The 19,837-nt window shown below is 41.7% G+C and overlaps 1 protein-coding gene across 1 annotated transcript in view; it reads left to right on the forward strand.

Moving 5' to 3' along the window:
• The window catches only part of MYO7A (myosin VIIA), a 165,133-nt gene that overhangs the window by 608 nt on the left and 144,688 nt on the right, over positions 1-19,837 (forward strand). The window contains exons 2-3 of the mRNA XM_069070910.1: positions 4,893-5,045; positions 16,386-16,570. Coding sequence (XP_068927011.1) covers positions 4,893-5,045; positions 16,386-16,570 — 338 coding nt within the window. The remainder of the gene's footprint in view (positions 1-4,892; positions 5,046-16,385; positions 16,571-19,837) is intronic.

The following is a 19,837-nucleotide window of genomic DNA, read 5'->3' on the forward strand; positions in this document are numbered from 1 at the left end:
GGGAAAGAATGCTACCTCTCTGGATTTGACATACCATAATTCACAGTTCTTTTTACCACCTTTTTCTCATCCATGGAGAGATCAGTATGAACACTCCCAAATACCAGGTTACATGGCTAAGTTCCAAGAGGTAGGAACAGGACATGGTAATGCTTGGGCTCTTTGGGTTGGACCAGTCCCAGGATAGCAAAGCCTACCTCATACCTTGAAGTCTCCCTTCCTGCTCAGCACACTCACTGTACATGATGATAGAGCAAAGGAAATTCCATCTGTCCCCTTACAGTTTTTAAGTCATCACTAGTCACCCAGAAGTCAAATTTGGAGATAGCTTACAGTGGAAAGCATGTCAGCTTTGGAGTCTTATCTTGTATTTACCACTGACTTTCTACATGACCTTGACAAGTTGCAACCATCAATAAAGCATTTTTTTAATGCAGAGAAGAGAATAGAAATCAGACAGCCAACAAGCATTATATGTCCGAGGCACTGTGCTTTGTGCTGAGGGATGCAAAGAAAGGGTTTAAAAAAGTTCCTGCCCTCAAGGAGCTTGCATTCTATATTCTAATAAGGAAGACAGCATGTAAATAAATAGTTAGGTCCATAAAAGGCACAAATAGAGTTAAATGGAAGGTAATCTCAGAAAATAGCACCTAAAAGGGCTGGGAAAGACCTCTTGCAGAAGTAAGTCCAGAAGGGACCACAGACAAGCAGGATAGCTTTGAAAGTTACATATGAAATTCATTATGTGCTTTAAGAGAGAAGCAAGATACACATAATAGATATCCACAGTTTCATATCCAATCTTCTTTTTCTGTTCTACTATATATCTGGAAATGTCCATTTTATTTTGTAGTAATTTCAAAATTTTAAAAGTTACAACTCCATCTTCAGCCTTCAGTATCCTCTTTTAAAAGGAAGCTAGAGGGTGGAGTGGGTAGAGCACTACATCTGCAGTCAGGAAGACTAGAGTTCAAATCTGGCCTCAGACACTTCCTAGCTGTGTGACCTTGGCTAAGTCACTTGGCCCTGTTTGCCTCAGTTTTCTCATCTGTAAAATGAGGATAGTACCTACCTTACAGGTACTACCTTACTTACAGGGTGGTAGTGAGGCTCAAACGAGATAATGTTTGTACAGCACTTAGTGCAGGGCCTGGAACATGGCAGATGTCTAATAAATTCTCATTTCCTTCTCCGTTTTTATTTTGTCCCATTTAATAGTATTTAATGTTTTCCAATTACATATAAAGATAGTTTTCACCATTCACTTTTATAAGATTTTGAGTTCCAAATTATTTTTTGCCCTCCCTCCCCTCTACCCTCTCCAAGATGGCATACAATCTGATATAAGCTGTATAATCTTATAAAATGTACAATCTTACTACACATATTTCCACCTTAGTCATGTTGTGAAAGAGGAATCAGAACAAAAGGGTAAAACAATCAGACTTCTTTCATTCTTATAAAATGAAAAAGATGAGATAGAGCTCTGAATTCAGAAAAACCTGGGTGCAAGTGCTGCCTTAGACACTTATTAGCTGGGTTACCCTGGGCAAGTCGCTTAACCTCTTTGCGCCTCAATTTTCTCATCTGCTAACTAAGGAAGATTGGACCCAATGTCCTTTAAGGCCCGTTCCAGCTTAAAGTCTTTGTTCTCAGAGACCCCCACCAGCCTTATAGTCTAAGGTCCCTCGGGTCAGTAGATCTATCCACTAATTCAACAAACATTTATTACTATATGCAGAGCATTGGGCTGAGCTGGGAAGAGAGGAAGGAAGACATAAATAAAAGCTATTGTTAAAAAAAAGAAAAGTCATTATTATGAGAGTGAGAACCAGGGAAGGCTTCTTGGAGGAGGTGGTCTTTAAAGGACAGGTAGGAATTCCATTGATGAAGAGGGAAGAAAGAGGAAAGAGGGATAGGGACCAGTGTGAACAAAAGCCTGGATGTTGGAAAGTGCTTGTGTGTTCAGTGGGCAGAGAGTTATCCTGTTTGGCTGGAATCTTGAATACATGGAAATAAATAATTGGAGACATGACTGGACCAGTGATAGGTGCCATCTTGTAGAGGATCTTGTATGCTTGGGAAGCCAAGCAATGGGCTTTGGGTCAGGAGGGATTCTGAAAGGAGAGCTATGGAGATACACACAACTCAAAGTTAGAACGTAAACTTCTTGGGGGTCTTTGCAGGCTCATTGCTTAGTACAATGGGTGGCACACATGCTTCTGTTTGTGTTTAATAAATACTTATTGGATCAGATTGAATTGGTTTCCTTTGCACTGACTCCTCTGGCCTTAGGTCTGGGAAGCACCCCTCTCCCACAGTCCCTGGGAATTCTAAGTCAGATTTCCTAGGCCTTTCCCCAACAAAGGATGCCAGAACCCTGGGGATTTGGTCCTGGGGCCTCATCCTCTGAGCTTCCCTGGGACAAGAATGAGTGTGGGTGGCAGGGACTCTGGATGTGGGTACTACCTGGTGATGATCTAGGATCAGATTTCTCCTGGTTTGCTTTGCATGTCATGTGGTATCTGGTAACTCCATGTCACCCCATCTGCCTTTAAGTACACCCTGACACTCACTCCTCTGTCAGCCACCTTCCCCCCTCCCATGAGGATGGGACATGGAGGAGACAGTGTTATGTGATCTTGGGAAAACTACTTCTCCTTTGGCCTCAGTTTCCTCTCCTGTTAAATAAAAGTTGCAGTAGATAATTATAGGATGTTAGAGAACTGAGATCACCTGGTTCAGCCATCCACTTTACAGATGATGAAACTGAAACCCAAAAAGGAAAAAGTGACTTGAATCTCATAATTTCAGAGTCAGATGAGATTTCAGAGGCTACCTGTCCCAAATTCTACCCAAACAAGAATTCCTTCTTAGAAGATACCCAAGCCTAGAAGATCTCTAGCTTGTGGAAGCCCACTAAAGGTTAAAAGCAACCTTGTGGAAAGAGCATTACAGAGGGAGTCAGGAGAAACCTAGGTATAAGTATGTCCTCTGGCACATTAATAATGTGACCCTGGACAGCTCACTCAACTTTTTTGAGCCCCACCCAGTCTCCTCATCTGGAAAATGGGGATAATACATGCAGCATCCATCTTGAAGGCTTGTTGTGAGGTTCTAGCAAAATAATGTATATAAAATGCTTTGCAAATCTTATAGCACTAAATATACATTTATTGCAATTATTATTATTGCTGACAACTTTCTTGCAGGCTGGGAACATTTTGTATGTACCGGATACCTAGAGAGACATAACCTGGTAGCTAGGATTATATATCAGAAGCTTATCATCTTTTATGAATAGACAGATAGCAAATCCCCTAACTACAAATACTGCCCTCACACCAATAAACTATGCTGGACCTAGACCATCATCACAGACCAAATTGTTGCCCACAATCACCAGGCAATATATTAATTCATAAAACTTAAAGAACAATGGTTTTTAAAAAATAGGTTTTTATTGATAGCGCCTTTGCTTTTGTATCATGTGAATTTCCTCTTTTATCCCTCCATAGTCCCTTCCCAGAAAGCTATATCTTCTGAACAAAGAATTGTTTTTAAAGTAGATAAAAAATTCAGCAACACTTACCAGCACATTAAAAAAATTGACATTATATGCGATATTCTAAGCCCATGAGGCCCTTCCCCATCAACACCTCTGAAAAGGAGTGAAGAAAGGTGTCTTCTTATGTTTCTTCTTTGGGGCCAAATTTATTCTTTGTAATTTTGCAACATTTGTTTTCAGTTGTCTTAAGAATGTAAAACAATGTTTTTAGTAGCTGTTGACATACTAGAAACTCAATCCCAAGCTACATGGAGCAAAAAACTATCAAAATATAGAGACCTAGCAGAGGTGGTCAGAATCACATGGAAACAGGATGAGATGTTGTCATTCCTGTAGTCCTGTATACTACTGGGGTTGTACTGAGAATGTCTTCAGGGAGCCTCTTAGGCAGGAGTGGGGAACTGTGGCCTCTAGGTCCTTGGGTGTGGTCTTTTGACTAAGTCCAAATTTTACAGAACAAATTCAACATTTGTTTTGTGAAGTTTGGATTCTGTCAGAGGACCTCACTTGAGGACCAAGAGGGTCACATGTGATCTAGAGGCCACAGGCTCCCTACCCCTGCTATAGGGGATGAACTGACATCCTAATTCTATATTTTCACTCAACAACAAAAAACACTTTTTAAAACACTTCCTGTACAGGAGTACGCAGGGTAGCACCTTGTCCCAGGATCATTTCTACCTGAATTCCATCAAAGAAGATGAGAAGAATGAGATGATGACAATACTGATGGCAATTAGTAGTCATCACTACTGAAATCCAGACACCCTAACTCTCAAGCTTGACTCCCCCTTAGCCTGAAGAGCCTCTCTGAGATTAATAAGAAAAATCTCTGTTTGAATGACTCAATTCCAAGACTCATCATCTCAAGGAAGTCTTTCCTGACTAATAACTAGTATTTGAAGGGTCTCAAGTTCCTGACAGAAGACCAGTTGGAGAAACTATTAGTATTTAACCTAGAGAAGAGAATACTTGGGGAGAGTATATGGGGTCAGGATACAATCACCATCTTGGAGGATTTGAAAGGCTGTTGAGAAAGATTAACCTTGTTCTTCTTGGCTTCGGTGCCTGGAACGATGTGAGGAAGTTGTAGAAAGGCAGATTTTAACTCAATGAAGAGATTTCTAAAGACCAGAGATATTTAATGATGGAACAGTCTGCTTTGGAAGGTAGTGCCATTACTGCAAATATTCAAGCAAAGACTGGATGGACAGGAATTTTACAGTAATTGATTCAAATTAGAAAAAGGAGAGGGGGATGAAGAAAAGAAAGAAGAGGACAGAGCAAGAGAAGGTCTCATGTGTCTACTTCTCTCTTTCTCCAGGAGCACTGGATTTCTCCACAGAATGCCACCAACATCAAACCCATGCACCCCACCTCTGTCCATGGAGTGGAGGATATGATCCGCCTGGGGGACCTTAATGAGGCTGGCATCCTGAGAAACCTTCTCATCCGTTACCGGGACCACGTCATTTACGTGAGTTGCCTACCCTTTGAAGCTTCCCTCCCCTCCTTGTCCCCCATCTGCTACCACCAATAGACTTTTCCTTTAGATATCTTCATAGGCCTCTTCTATGAGTTTTGGGCAGAAGGGAGATGGGAGGGAGCAGCATCCTTCACTGCAATGCTTGGATAATACATTGAATTTACTTTCTCATAGAGTCATAACATTTTAGAAATGTAAAGGACTCTAAGAGTGACAATGTTAGAGCATAGCATATCAAAGATAGAAGAGATCATAGTTTTTACAGTGTTGGAGCTGAAAGGGCTCCTAGAACATAAAAGGACAGAATACAGACAGACCTTAAAGGGACCTTAGAACAGAATATTAGAGCAGGAAGAGATCTTGGGAAGCACAGAAATAAGGATTTATTAAGCACCTATTATGTACCAGGCAGGGCAACTACGTAACACAATGAATAGAGCGTGGAGTCAGGATGATTCGTCTTTGTGAGTTCAAATCTGACCTCAGATGCTTTCTAGCTGTGTGACCCTGGGCAAGTCACTCCACCCTATTTTCCTCAGTTTCCTTATCTGTAAAAGGTGACACAGCATACATTAGTGGAAGAACCAGGAGTTAAGACATGGTTTGCCAGTGTTCCAAGCTGCCTCCTGACCATTGCCCCACTTCCTCAACTGGAAGAATGTGAGTTTGGGAAGAAAGATAAATGAGTCCTGTTTTGAACGTGTTGAGTTTGAGGGAACATACAGTTCAAAATGTCCAATAGGCAGGTGGTGAGTAGGACTGGAGCTCAGGACTGGGACTAGGGCTGGATATGTAGATCTGGGCATCATCTGCATGCTGATAAGGAGGTCATCAAGAAAGTTAGAGGAGAGAGCCCAGGCCACATATCCTTGTACCATGTCTTCTCCCAATTGTATTCTTGGGCCACAATGCAATCATTGGTTCCTTACCTCCTCGGTTATGAATGCAGTCTCTAGAGTTGCCTGGTCTATGTCATTGTCTGTTTGGACTAAATGCATGGTATATTCAGTTGGATGATCTGTATAATTGCCTGATCCATGCACCCATGTGGTTGAAATAGTTGTGTAATAGTACAATCATATGGTCTGTACAGTAAGATGTTTTGGACAAGCATGGTCTCTGAAAGCTCTGTGGGTTGTAGGATTACATTAATGTGATAATGTAGTCAGTACCTTGATGCGATTCATGTAGCTGACCTGACTCTTCAAGAACAGAGGGATGGGGGTGGTCTAATGCAGTCCATGGGGTCTTCAAGGCTTCTCTCCTCCAAGTGGGTTGGACTTGGGTTCTTAAAACCTGATGTCCATGAACTTAATTTCTTAAGAAATAATTCTTATAAGTGTTTCAATAGAATTAGTTTCCTTTATAACCCTATGTATTTTACTTTATGCATTTAAAAGCATAATTCTGAACAAGGGTCCATAGATTTTACCAAGTTGAGATTTAGAACCCCTGGATCAGAGAATCTTAAAATGTCAGAACTGGAAGGGACATTAGAACAGAAAACCTCACAGCTGGAAAGAAGTTTGGAGCATAGAATGCTAGAGTTAGAAGGTACCTTGGGATCATATAAACAATTGGAATTTTAGAACTAAAAGGAGGCTGTAAGTGGTTAGATCTGGAAGGGTCTCTAGGGACCACCCTGTTGTCCAATGCCCTCCACTTATAGAACAGGAAACTGGTAACTTGTCCAATGTTACATAGGAGAGAAGAATTAGTGAATCATGGGATATTAGCACTGGAAGGGACCTTAAAACATGTAAAGTCAGCCTTGGAAAAACCTTTAGGATACAGAACATGGAAGGTCAGCACTGGAAACAACCTTGGAACATAGAATGTCAGAACTGGGAATAAAAATAACAAGGAGAAGAATGGTAACAGTCAGAATTTCTGTATCATTAATTTGTTTACAAAGTGCTGTATAAGTGTTATCTCATTTTGTCTTTACAACAACCTTTGAGGAAGATGCTATTATTATCCCTGATTTACAGATGAGGAAAGTGGGGAACAGGTTAAGTGCCTTGCTCAGGGTCACACAGCTAAGTAGTGACTGAGGTAGGCGTTGAACTCATGAAGATGAGTCTCCCTGTCTTCAGCCCTGGCACTCTATCCACTGTGCCCCCTAGCTGCCCGTTATTCATCAATCAATTATTAAATTCTAAAATTCCATGATTCTATAATTCTTGGACAAAAGACCCCTAAATAGATGCTGAAGGGAGGTTTAGAAAAAGTTATGCCTACTAATTGCCTACTAAAGAGATGAGTAAAGCATGGTCCCTGACTACGGGAAGCCATCCTTTCCTCCTCTCCTACAGGCTATGCTCTATGAGGGCAGGGACAATCTTAGGTAAACTATGTCCTCCAGCACTGAGCACAGCTTTACGCATAGTAGGTGCTTAATAAATATTTCTTGAATTGGAGTCAGGAACTGACCTGAAAGTGTAGCAAGAAACAAGTCCTGGCTCCCTCACTTACCAGCTGTGCCCCTTGCAGGTTACTTCCCACTCTGGGAGCCTCATTTCCTTTCTCTGTGAAATAAGGAGAACCATAGGTGCACTGACTCCCTCCCAGAGTTAATGACGGGGAAAGTTCTTTTAAAATGTTTAGCCCTATAGAAAAGAAAACTTAATTATAGGGTTTAGAGTTGGAAGGGATCTTAGAGATGACCTAATCCAGCACTTTTATTTTACACATGGGGAGACCCAGAGAGGTTAAGGGATTTTCCCAGTGTCACACAGTTCATAGAATCTGAACTAGGTACTCATATTCTAAATCCAAGGCTTTTCCTACTATACTTTAATCAATATGTCTTATAAGAATAGTTTGAAGGAGTTAGGGATGTTTAGCCAGAAGAAAAGATTCTGGAAGACTTGATATTTGTGTTTAAATATCTAAAAGTTTCATAAAACCACAGAGTTATAGCTAAAAGGGGCCTTAAAGGTTATTTGATTGCAACTGCTTTATTTTATAGATGAGGAAACTGGCATAGAGACTGAGTGACTTACCCAGGGTCACACAGCTTTAAGCTCTATGAAGTGGGATTTGAACCCCATGTCTTCTTGACTCCAAGTCCAAGGCTCTATGGATCATATTTATTTAATGTGGCCCCAATAGGAAGAGTAAGGACCAATTGGGGGAAGTTACAGAGAAACTGATTTCAGTGCAATATCGTCAAGACCTTTCTAATGATATGAGCTGACCCATAGTAGGATGGGCCACTTCAGTGGGGAATTAGTTCCCAATACTGGAGTTATGCAACCATAGGCTGGATGATCCCCTGTTAGGAATGCCAGAGAGAAGCTTCCTGAACTGGATGGGGTAAGGAGAGGGATGGGGTGCTCCCTGAAGTCTCCTCCATAGGACCATAGACAGAGAAGGGACCTTAGAAATTACCTAGTTCCAACCCTCATTTATAGATTAGAAACTGAAACTTAAGTGACTTGGTCACACAGGAAATAAACTTCAAAGGTAAGATTTAAACCCAGGTCCCTGGACCCCCAATGTTCTTTGCACTGTGCCATGGACTCCTAGGATTCTATGATGTCATACATGAGGTGGTCCTTGAAGATGAGATAAGCCTTGAAGGATGATGGGTCTAGTTTGGCTGGAAAGAACACCAAGTCCCAAGAACCAATCAGAAATGAGAGAATGTAGCTTTTGACTTCCTTGTTCTCCCCAGTGACGGCACTGAGGCATTGATCCCTAGTCATGGCAGCCTTCACTGCTTGCATAGAGTTACCTTTGGGGCCTCCTACCCAGCATCTTCTCAAGTTACCAGCCTGCATACTTCTCCTGGCAGCTGGGCCACTGGCCCAATGGAATACCAAATATCACATCCTTTAGAATAGAAATGCCAACCCAGAGGATTGTGAGGATGGGTTGGCCCAGAGTAAGAATTCTCCAAGGAGAGAGACTCTTCATGACGATGTGCCCTAAGACTCTCTCCTCAGTTCTCTCTTCTTCCTGTCTATATTCTCTGATCTGGAGCCAGGGCATATAGGCTTAAATCTCAGACCTCCTCCTTAATGTGAGACCTTGGAAAAGTCCCTTAATTGAGATGGAAACCCAGAGATGTTAGAGGACTTTCTCTTCCTTCCTGGAGTGGAGAGAGAGGGAGTTGGGTTAGATTTCTAAAGCTTCTTCTAGCTTTAAAACCTATGATCCCATTCTTTCCCTAGTGGAGAAAAAATGGACTTGTATTCTTTCTGTTCAGAACACATTAAAAGTGTTATAAGTTCATTTTGGGGTACCTCCTCTAGAATGCTTTCCCTGACCTCTCAACTAGACATGATCTCTCTCCCATCGTAGCTCCTAGTGCTTTATACATAATATAGCTTATCGTACTCTACCTTGGTTATAACTATTTTTATTATGTATATTTTTGTATTATTTTATTATATATTATTTTTGTAATCATTTTGTAATTGTGTCCTCTCTTCCTGAACATGAGCTTCAGAGTGCAGATAATAGCTCTTATGCGTTTCCATACAATGTGTTTCCTTTCCTTCCTCCCTGCCCCCACATAAAAGCCCAGTATAAAATTTAATAATAATAATAGCATTAGTTTAGCTCCTACTGTTTTCCAGGCACTGTACCAAGTGCTTTACAAGTATTATCTCACTTGATCTTCACAATAGCCCTGTGAGATTGGCACTATTATCTTCATTTTACAGTTGAGGAAACTGAGGCAGACCGAAGGTAAATGACATGCTCAGCTAATAAGTGTGTGAAACTGGGTCCAAACTCTTCCTGATTCCATGTCCAAATGCTCTGTTAAATGAGCCACCTAGCTATCTAACTGGCTTTGCATACAGTAGATCAGTTAGTCAGTCAATCACCTTTTTTTTTTTTAAGCAATTGGGGTTAAGTAACTTGCTCAAGGTTACATAGCCAGTTATTTCTGGGTGTGGTGCTAAGTATCAGAGCTCGGATTTGATCCTAGGTTATCCCAACTCTTGGGCCAGTGCTCTTACTCACTGCGCCACCTGGCCGCCCCTCAATCGCCATTTTTATGTAGACTTACTTTGTGCCTGAAATTATGCTAAGCACTGGGGATACATAGAAGCCAAAACAGTCCTTGATCTCAAGGTGCTTTCATTCTAATGGGGAAGATGACCTATAAATAATTAGGAACATACAGGGCAGGGAGATGATCTCAGAATGGAAAAGCACTCAGCCAAGGGGACCAGGAAAGCCCCCTTGCAGAAGGTGAGATTGGAGCTTTCTTGAAGGAAGCCAAGGAAGAAAAGTGTCAGAGGTGCATTCTAGGCATGGGATACAGCCAATGCAAAGGCCTAGAGATGAGAGATGAAGTATTGTGTGGGAAGAACAGTAGGAAGATCAGAGTTCATGCTTAGTAAATGTTTATTGAGTGAAACTCTAGAAATTGCAGACCAGGACATTTGGAAAATGAGATCCCCCATGACCCAAGGATGGATTTGCTTGACAGAAGGTCCTTCCCATCCCCACCCCCAAACCGCACATGTCAGAGAGGTGGCCATTTAAAATCAACCACTCATGTAGCATTTATTCAACCATTACTCACTCAATTCTATGCTGGGGGATTTGGAGGAGTCAGAAGAAGGAGGAGACATAGACCCTGTTCTCAGGGAGCCTACATTGTAGTCTAGGAGACTCCTCTAATAACAGTGAAACAATGAATGTTTAATGAGGAGACAGCCTGAGTGAGGCCTCTGGGAGGAGGGTGGTGTAGCAGAGGGAGTCTGAACAGAGAGTCCAGGGACCAGCTTCCTGAGCCCACTCACTTGTTATGTGACCTTGAGCATATAACCTCACTTATCTGGACCTCAGTTTTCCCTTCTGTAAAATGGACAGAATCATACTCCTCCACCCAGTTCATAGGGTGATTGGAAGGAGAGCACTTTGTAAACCTTACATTTTATTATTATTATTATCTTTCTGACAAACAGAAGGACCTTGATCCCTCTGTTTCTCCAGATCTATGTGCCCTTCAGCCTTAGCTGTCCGGAGTTAGGCTTCCTTGGAGTAACTGGCCAGGACTCTGTTTCTCCCTTATCTCTTTTCATTGTGCCTCTGGCCTCCTGCCAGGGGAGGATTTTCTTACCCTAGTTGGTGGAAGAGGCCTCGATGAGGCTGTCTCCTCATCTGGCCTCAGTATGGGCTCATCCCCTGGGACATGGGACTTTGGAAGCCCAATGGAGGAAGCACAGTCCAGGGTTCTGGAATCCTATGCTTAGTGTAGACATATAGGCAGAGACTCCTAGGAAGGGCTTGGGAGTCTGAGAGGGAGTGAGGTAATATGGATAGATATCTCCTTACAGTCACCGGGCACGTTATGGTTTCTAAAGTCCTTTCACATATGTTGTTGTTATTGAGTGATTTCAGTCATATCTGACCTTTTGGGATCCCATTGGGGTTTTCTTGACAAAGATGCTGGAATGGTTTGCCATTTCCTTCCTCAGCTCATTTTACAGATGAGGAAAATGAGGCAAACAGGGTTAAGTGACTTGCCCAGGGTCACTTAACATATCTGTTATTTCATTTGGTTAAAGACATAGAATAGAAGACCTAGAAAGGGCCTTGAAAGAGAAAACTAAGGGTTAAAAGGGACAGAGAATGTTTGAACATAGAACATGACACATCTCAGGCACAATAACCCTTAGAAATCACATCCAAGCCTATTGTTTTTACGTTTAAAAATAAGCTTTATTAACACCTGTTCTTCAATCGTTTCTGGATAGTCTCCATATCCTGTGCCTAGAAGTGACCCCTCCTCTGTAACAAAGAAAATAAGAACAATGATAATAATAATAGATAGCATCTATATAGAGCTTTAAGGTTTGCAAAGTGCTTTATAATTCTTTCTTTTGATCCTCACAATAAGACTGTGAGGTCACTGCTTTTATTATACCTATTTTATGGATAAGGAAACTGAGGCTGAAAGGTTAGGTGACTTGCCCAGGATGCGTAAGTGGTAGGTTTCGAACTCAGGTCTTCCTGACCCCAAATCCAGCATTCTATTAGCCACCTTGCTGCTACAAAAACAGCCTCTTTAGTGATCCTGTCCTACCTCTTAGCACAGGTCAGAAATGACCCTTCCAAAGTGGGACAGGGAAAGTCAGGAGGGAAACAATCAGCCCTTGTTAGCACAGCCTTGGCCCATAGGAGGAACTTAATACATGCTTGTTGATTGATTTGTTGAAGCTTGCAAGATAGCCAGGGAGCCTCAGGCATCATGGTCTTCAGACCCCAGCAGGAACATACCAAGAAGAGAGAAATAAAAGTTGGTCTTGAGCATCCTGCTCACAGGATGACAAGCTCTCCTTGGAGCCCCTGGATCCACCTTCACTCCACACACAATGGTCACTTCAGAGGTTTTATACAGAGGGGCCTACAGTCTTGCTCAGGCTTACCTGATTGATTCCTGAACTCTAGGGTCACTGGCAGGGAGGTGCCAAGCAGATGAGAAATGGAGAATTTCTAACTTGGAAGTTTCTAGCTTTAAAAGTTTCCAGCATGGGTGCGGCTAGGTGGCACAGTGAATAGAGCACCGGCTCTGGAATCAGGAGGACCTGAGTTCAAATCCTATCTCAGACACTTAACACACTTACTAGCCATGTGACTTTGGGCAAGTCACTTAACCCCAATTGGCCTCCAAAGAGCAAAAAAAAAGACTTCCAGCATAACCAGGTCATAGATAGCTGGTTGTATGGGAAAACCAAAATGAAACTAGGTCCAAACCTCAGCCCCCAATCAATATAAGACACTATGTTCCTTGACAATCTAGCAACACCTAGAGAAAACTGGAGGGTAATTAGAGATAACCTAACCCAATCAGGCATATAGGCCCAAATTCAGAAAGGACCCAGAATTAAGCAGACAGGCCCTGCAAGGTGAAACTTAACAGTATAAAAAGAATATCGGACAGGAGACAGATCCCACATTTCAGCAAGAGTTCAAAGGCAAACAATGCTTCTGGGGTGGGGTCCAAGGCTGTAGCCCACTTCTCCTCATTGGTGGCATGGGAAGGATGGCAAGAAATATTTTAAAAGGAAAATTGGGGATTATCCTTTGGGGGAATAGCTCTATACTCCTCTCCCATCCCCCTGCTCATCACAGCCTTGGGCATCCACATTAGTGAAAGTCAGGGGCAGGATAAAGGGTGCTGGTGGGGACTAGAGTCAGGAAGTTCAAATCCTACCTCAGATACTTGCTATGTGAGTTTCCTCAGCTGTAAAATGAGATTGATGATGGCATCTGCTTCTCAGGGTTGTTGTAAGGTTCAAGTAAGATATATGGAAAGTGCTTTGTAAGCCTTAAAGTGTTGCATCAATTCTAGCTATTATTACTCTTAATGTCTTCCAGAGGTGGCTGCCCCCTATTTCTGACATACCGTAGCTGCCCCTCAGCTGAGAGCTCCTTCCTAAATTTACTTGGGGCCAGTTGGCAGATCCCCCCCCTAGAACAAGGGCTAAGATGTGAGGTCCACAGAACGCTCCTTAATAAATGCTTGTTGATTGAATGGGACTAAAAGGATTTCCCAGAAGAATTACACAGGCTAGTCATTGTTCAAAGCAACTGGCCCATTCATTTAGCTTGCTGTAGATTAACTGTAGATACTCAGGTGGGCACTGAGGGGAAGGAGGAAAGAGAACCAGGACAGGGTCCATTTACAGAAATGACCACTGTATAGCCATAGAGGAGGGGTTCTTAACCTGGGGCCCATTTAAAAAATTATTTCCATAGTTTTTCTGTATAATTAGTTTCCTTTGTAATTCTGTGTGTTTTATTTTATACATTTAAAAACATGACTCTGAGAAGGAGTCCAAAGGTTGTACCAGAATGCCAAAGCCTCCCATATTACACAAAAAAGGTAAGGACCTGTAGGGTAGCAGAGAAACCCAACCCGGGAAACTTGGGCAAGATGGGCTGTAGGCCAACGTAAGAGGATTAGTAGAGGGAACCCTGGATAGTCTTGCAAGAGGTTGATGCCAGGTCTTGGTGCAACACTGTGCCAAGCTGTTGTTGGGACTACTGGCTCCATCTTCACACCCTGCTGGAATGCTGCTGTTGGGGCAGAGAAGCTCAGCTATTTAAAGGGAGGGATAGGTTCTTGCCCAGGCACAGTTGATTGGGTTCTTGATGTTACAGGCAGGGAGGCTGCCAATCAGCTAGGAAATTGGAACTTTCTAGGGCTAAAGGGAGTAAATACAAGACATTAGCCATACCAAAGAGTTTATAGTCAAGTAGAAGTGCAAAATATCAATGCAGACAACTAGAATATACAGTATTTCATGATAAGTATCGACAGAATGGTGGAAATAAAAATCTTTGGGAGGTCCCTTGGGAAAATAAATCAACTTATTCTCTAATCATTTCTCCTTGTTTCTGTGATTTCCTTTCACACTTAAGACTAATTGTGGAGGGCGGGTGAGTATGTATCCAATGGTCCTCTGCTTGAATCTTTTTCATCAGCCTCCTAACTCATCCACTTCTTATCAGAGCAGTCACCCATTGCTTGGCTCTGTGTATCTCACCACTCTCTTCATTCTGGTGCTTTATGTGACATCATCACCTTCTTTCCTGCATTGTCTGTTCTCTTGGAGAACTTTACTAACCTTGGCTGAATGCATCTCCTTAACATCTGCATGTGGGCAGCATGTGGGAGGAGAGAATGTAGAAGTGATAATAACATCACCCAAAGCTATACCATTTAAGGATGGACACCACGTTTTCTGTACAGTCACTTTGTGAGGTAAATTGGTCCAATTAAATCCTTTCTCCCCATTCAACAGATGAGAAATCAAAGAGCTGAATAATGAATGACATAAAAGTGTTAGGGATGGGCTTCAAAAACCCAAGTTTTCTTAGTAAAGATACTATGAATATACTATGAACCACCTGTCCAGAAGAAGGAAACAGATAATGAATTTAGGAAGTAGGTCACAAACCTGAGAAGGAATCATTCTCTATTAAGGACAGGGAACTTCAATTATCTAGACATCTATAACTTGAAGTCCAGTACTCCTACCAATACTCTGTTCTAAAGTTAGGGTTTGAAGGAGTCCTTAAAATATAGAATGTGAAAAGTAGAAAGGAATCTGGAGATTGTGTTCAACCCTCACATTTTATAGAGATAGAAACTAAGGTTCAGAAAAGGAAGATTACTCACCTAAGGTCACACAGTAAATCAGGGGAAGAGCCAAGAATAGAACTTGCTGCTTTGGAGATCCCTATTCTAGAGTTCTTCCTGTTGAACTAGGACTGCCTTTCTGAGCAATGTCCATCCAGTTCAGCTCAGGACTCTGCCTCCCAGTTCTAATTATCTGGGGCCTATTTTGGGGGGAAAAGGGCAGAGAACTTTTATCCTAAAGAATGAAAGCCTGTGCCTGGAACAGAGTAGGTGTTTAATAAATGCTTGTTGACCAATGTTGGCATTGCAAGGGGCATGAGACCATGCATGTTGGGTAGCTGAGGGCACCATTAACTGGCTGGGGAGGGAGGATGCCTAGGATATTTGTGAGAAGACTTGAAATATCTTGGAATGCCTGAAACCATTACAGGCTGAGATAAACCAGAGTTCTAGAGCCCAACTGTACAGGCCAGGGAACCATCTGCTGGCCTTTTACTACTCCCCAGGGCCCTTTGCAGTCCATTTACAAATGACCCTTTGGATGCAGCCTTTCCTGAGCTCCAGGCAAAGATGCTTGGGAGGGGACTGACTCAGGCAAATTGAATAAGCAAGATTGTGCAAAGAAAGGTCCTCTATGAGAGCCCTGGGATACATGGTAGGAAAGCAGAGGTGAGGGCGTGGGGTAGCCAGTTCCATTATTGGGCCCCTTTGATTATGAACACATTCTTCTCTCCTGCCCAACCCAAATCTGCCCTTCTATTAGCACTGATTCTGCCTTTGAGAACCACAGAGGTCTATTTCTCATTATTTGAAGAGAGATACCATGGTCCCTTTGAGTCTTCAAGTTAAACACTCCTTGTACTTCCATAGACCTCTTTGTACATTCACATATTCCCCACATGACCTTGTCTCCAAGTCTCTCACCAGTCCAGTTTCCTTCCTATGGATGTGCCCTTAGCTTGTCTATATCCCTTCTAAAATGTAATGCTGAGAAATGGACGTAGTCCTTCCAGTATAAGCTGTCCAGTCAAGAGAGCTGAACCAGGGAATCAAGATGAACTCTCCCAGGCAGGGGATGAGGCAAGGAGGCAGAGTATTCAGGACCTATCACTCCTTCTCTCCTTGGAGTCCACCTCCACTCTAGGTTTCTCTTCCTTTCCCCCTAGCCCTCGTGGTCCATTGTACTGCCCACGGGCACCATGTTTGTCTCTCCTCAGACATATACTGGGTCCATCTTGGTGGCTGTGAACCCCTACCAGCTCCTCCCCATCTATTCACCGGAGCAGATACGCCAGTACACCAACAAAAAGATCGGAGAGATGCCACCACATATCTTCGCCATTGCTGATAACTGCTACTTCAACATGAAACGGAACAGCCGAGACCAATGCTGCATCATCAGGTGGGCCCGAGGCACAGGAAAGGAAGCAAGCAAGCAGAGGGTTATAGAGCTATTGAATGTTAGAGCCAGATGGAGCCTTGGGGTGCCAAAGGTAGAATTTCAGAATGGAGGAGTTCCTTCGAACACAGAACTTTACAACTGGACAGAGCCTTAGAACGTAAATTGTAGAGTTAAAAGAGACCTTAGAGCTCAGATAATCTAACCCCTTCATTTTACAAAGAAGGAAACCAGGCAAGGAAGAAGACAGGGAAAGGAACTTGGCTGATACCCAGGGTTGTGTTTGTAAATGTTTAACAATTAGCCCTCCAAAAGAAAAATACACTCAACATAGTTTCATGTTTAATTTGTATTATTAACATTTTCTCCATTACTTTCTTAGGCCTAAAAATCAACAAAACAATAAATCAAGCCCTGATTTGTAGCATTTTCTAATTTCTGAGGCATAAATGCTTGTACCAAAAATTTAACAATCAGCTCTCTTGGGCCCATGTGAGCTGGCTTCAGCACATCACTACCAACACCACACAATAAGTTAATGCAAGAATTGAACTAGAGCCCAGTTCAATCAGGTGGGAACAAGGGATAGCCTGCAAGAAGATTCACTCATTTATTCAACATTTATTGTTGCTGTTTAGTCATTTTTCAGTCATGTCTAACTCTTCATGATCCCATTTGGGGTTTTCTTGTCAGAGGTACTGGAGTGGCTTGCCATTTCCTTCTCCAGTTCCTTTTATAGAGGAGGAAATGGAGGCAAATAGAGTTAAGTGACTTGCCTAGGGTCATATAGTTAGTTAACTGTCTGAGCCTGGATTTAAATTTACAAAGATGAGTCTTCCTGACTCCAGGTTCAGTGCTCCATTGTGCCACCTAGCTGCCCATTTATTAACTACTATTTGTCAAGCCTTTAGCTTCAATCAGAGATAAAGTTTCTGTCCTCGTGCAGTTTATAATCTAGTAATGATCATAAGGCAGGGAAACAAATAATAGCTATAGTGTTGGAGGATAATAGAAAAATTAGCAGTATACAACAGTACTAGGAGATAATTTAGAGGAGAAATATCTCCCAGCTTGGGGGATCAGCAAATTCCCATCCCTGATCCTCAGAAATGAGACTTTGAAAGACAGAAAGGTCAGCAGGTGGGAAAGATGAGGAAAGAGGCAGAGAGATTCAGGATATGGGAGAGAGCATGAGTGAAGAGCAGTGTGAATAGACCGTTGTCTTGAACTTTTCCATCAGGAGAGAAACTAGAAGGAGATAGGACCAATTAATAATAATAATAAAAAGATAAGAAGAATGAGATTAAAATGATGCTGACAACACCAGCAAGAATTGCCAGTTATATGTACTTAGTACTTTCTGATTTATAGAGGTGTTTACATCCATCATGACATTTGGTCCTTTCAGAATCCCTATACGGGGCAGCTAGGCAGCACAGTGAATAGAGCACCGGCCTTGAAGTTAGGAGGACCTGAATTAAAATCTTGCCTCAGACACTTAACACTTACTAGCTGTGTGACCTTGGGCAAGTCACTTAACCCCAATTGCCCTGCCTTCGCCCTCAAAAAAAAAAACAGACAAAGCAGAATCCCTGTACAGCAGGTAATACAAGTGTTATTATGTCCCCTGTTTTACAGATGAGGACACTGAGGTTCAAAGTCCTAAAATAATAGAAGAACCGGTCTTTTAAAATTATGACAATAATGAACCTCAGGAATTCTCCTCCAACCTTCAAATGAGGCAAACTCTCCCCCAAAAGTTTAGAAGACTTAATTTTAGGACAAGTAAGAATTCATTTTCATAACATTATTTTATAATACTGGAAACTTGCTGGGGGTCAACTCCAGTACAAGATGCTGCTAGGGAGACAGAGAACCAGCACAATGTCATGCAATGGAAAAAGTCTAGGATCTAGAGTCAAAAGATACAGGTTTGACCTTCTCAAGGTCACAGAGGAAGTAAGTGTCAGGAGTGAGATCTGAACAAGGACCTTGGACTAAAAACCTAGTGCTATACTTTCTGCTAGATCATACTGTCTCTAGGTTATACTATGATTTTGTGAGTCAAAAATTCTATGACTATAATGGTAGGATACCATGACTATGACATTCTGATGTTAAAACTCTATGATTATGATTCAAAGATTCTGTCAGCGATTCATTAATCAATGATCCAATTCTAAGATCCATGATGCTATAATTCTGTGACCATGATTCATTGTTTCTAAATACTAAAGATCCCATCATTCTATGATTCTGTAACTGAGACTTATTGATTCTGAAGTCTAAAGATCCCATGATTCTAGGATTCTGTGACTGATTCATTGATAACAATGTAAGGATTTTATAATTTTGAATTACATGATTCTAATTCTATGATTTCAAGATTCTACTATTATTTTAAGATTTGATAATTAAGATATTATGACTATCATTGACAGGGATATGTTTGTAAATATTTATCAGCCAATTACCAGAAAAATAGGCATGACATACTTTTAAGAAGGAAGGAAACAAGTATTTGTTAAATGCCTACTTGTCGGTCACTGTGCTAAGCACAAATATTATCTCATTTTATCCTTTCAACCACCCTGGAAAGTAGGAGCTTATGATTGCCCTCATTTTACAAATGAGGCAACTGAGGCAGAAAGAGGTTAAGTGACTTGGCCAGGGTCACACAGTTAAGTGTCCAAGGCTGGATTTGAGCTCACGTTTTCCTAACTGCAAGCGTAGCACTCTATCCACTGGGCCACCTAACTACCACTTTTAAATTTAATCTGCATTCTTAACATTTTTCTCAATCACTTTCTTAAGTCTAGACAATCAAGAAAACAATTGATAAAGTCCTGATTTGTAGTGTTTACTGATTTCTGAGTTGCCAATGCTCACCCAGAAAATTTAACAATCTGCTCTTGCAAGCCATTAAAAGATGGCTTCAGCACACCCTTGATTATTGAATTCTATGGCCATGATTCTGCTACTATGTTTCTAAAATCCTACAACTATTCTGAGTCTATGTCTATGATCCTATGACTAATAATCTTCTTCATAGAACTTGGTTCTTGGTTCTAAGCCTAAGGTTCTAGGATTCTAAGATCCTATGATTCTAAGAGTCTATGACTGAAATTCTAAGGCTATGATTTTAGATTTCTATGACTTTGATTTTAAGAATCTATAATTGTTATTCTATTAAGAGGCTTTTTTATTCTATGACTATTATTCTGGAATCCTATAATTATGATTCAATGATGATGTTTCTAGAAACTGATA

The sequence above is a fragment of the Petaurus breviceps genome, unplaced genomic scaffold (assembly GCF_028583685.1).
Source record: "Petaurus breviceps papuanus isolate PSGF00001 unplaced genomic scaffold, PetGlider_PUasm1.0 90823, whole genome shotgun sequence".
Classification (NCBI taxonomy): domain Eukaryota; kingdom Metazoa; phylum Chordata; class Mammalia; order Diprotodontia; family Petauridae; genus Petaurus; species Petaurus breviceps.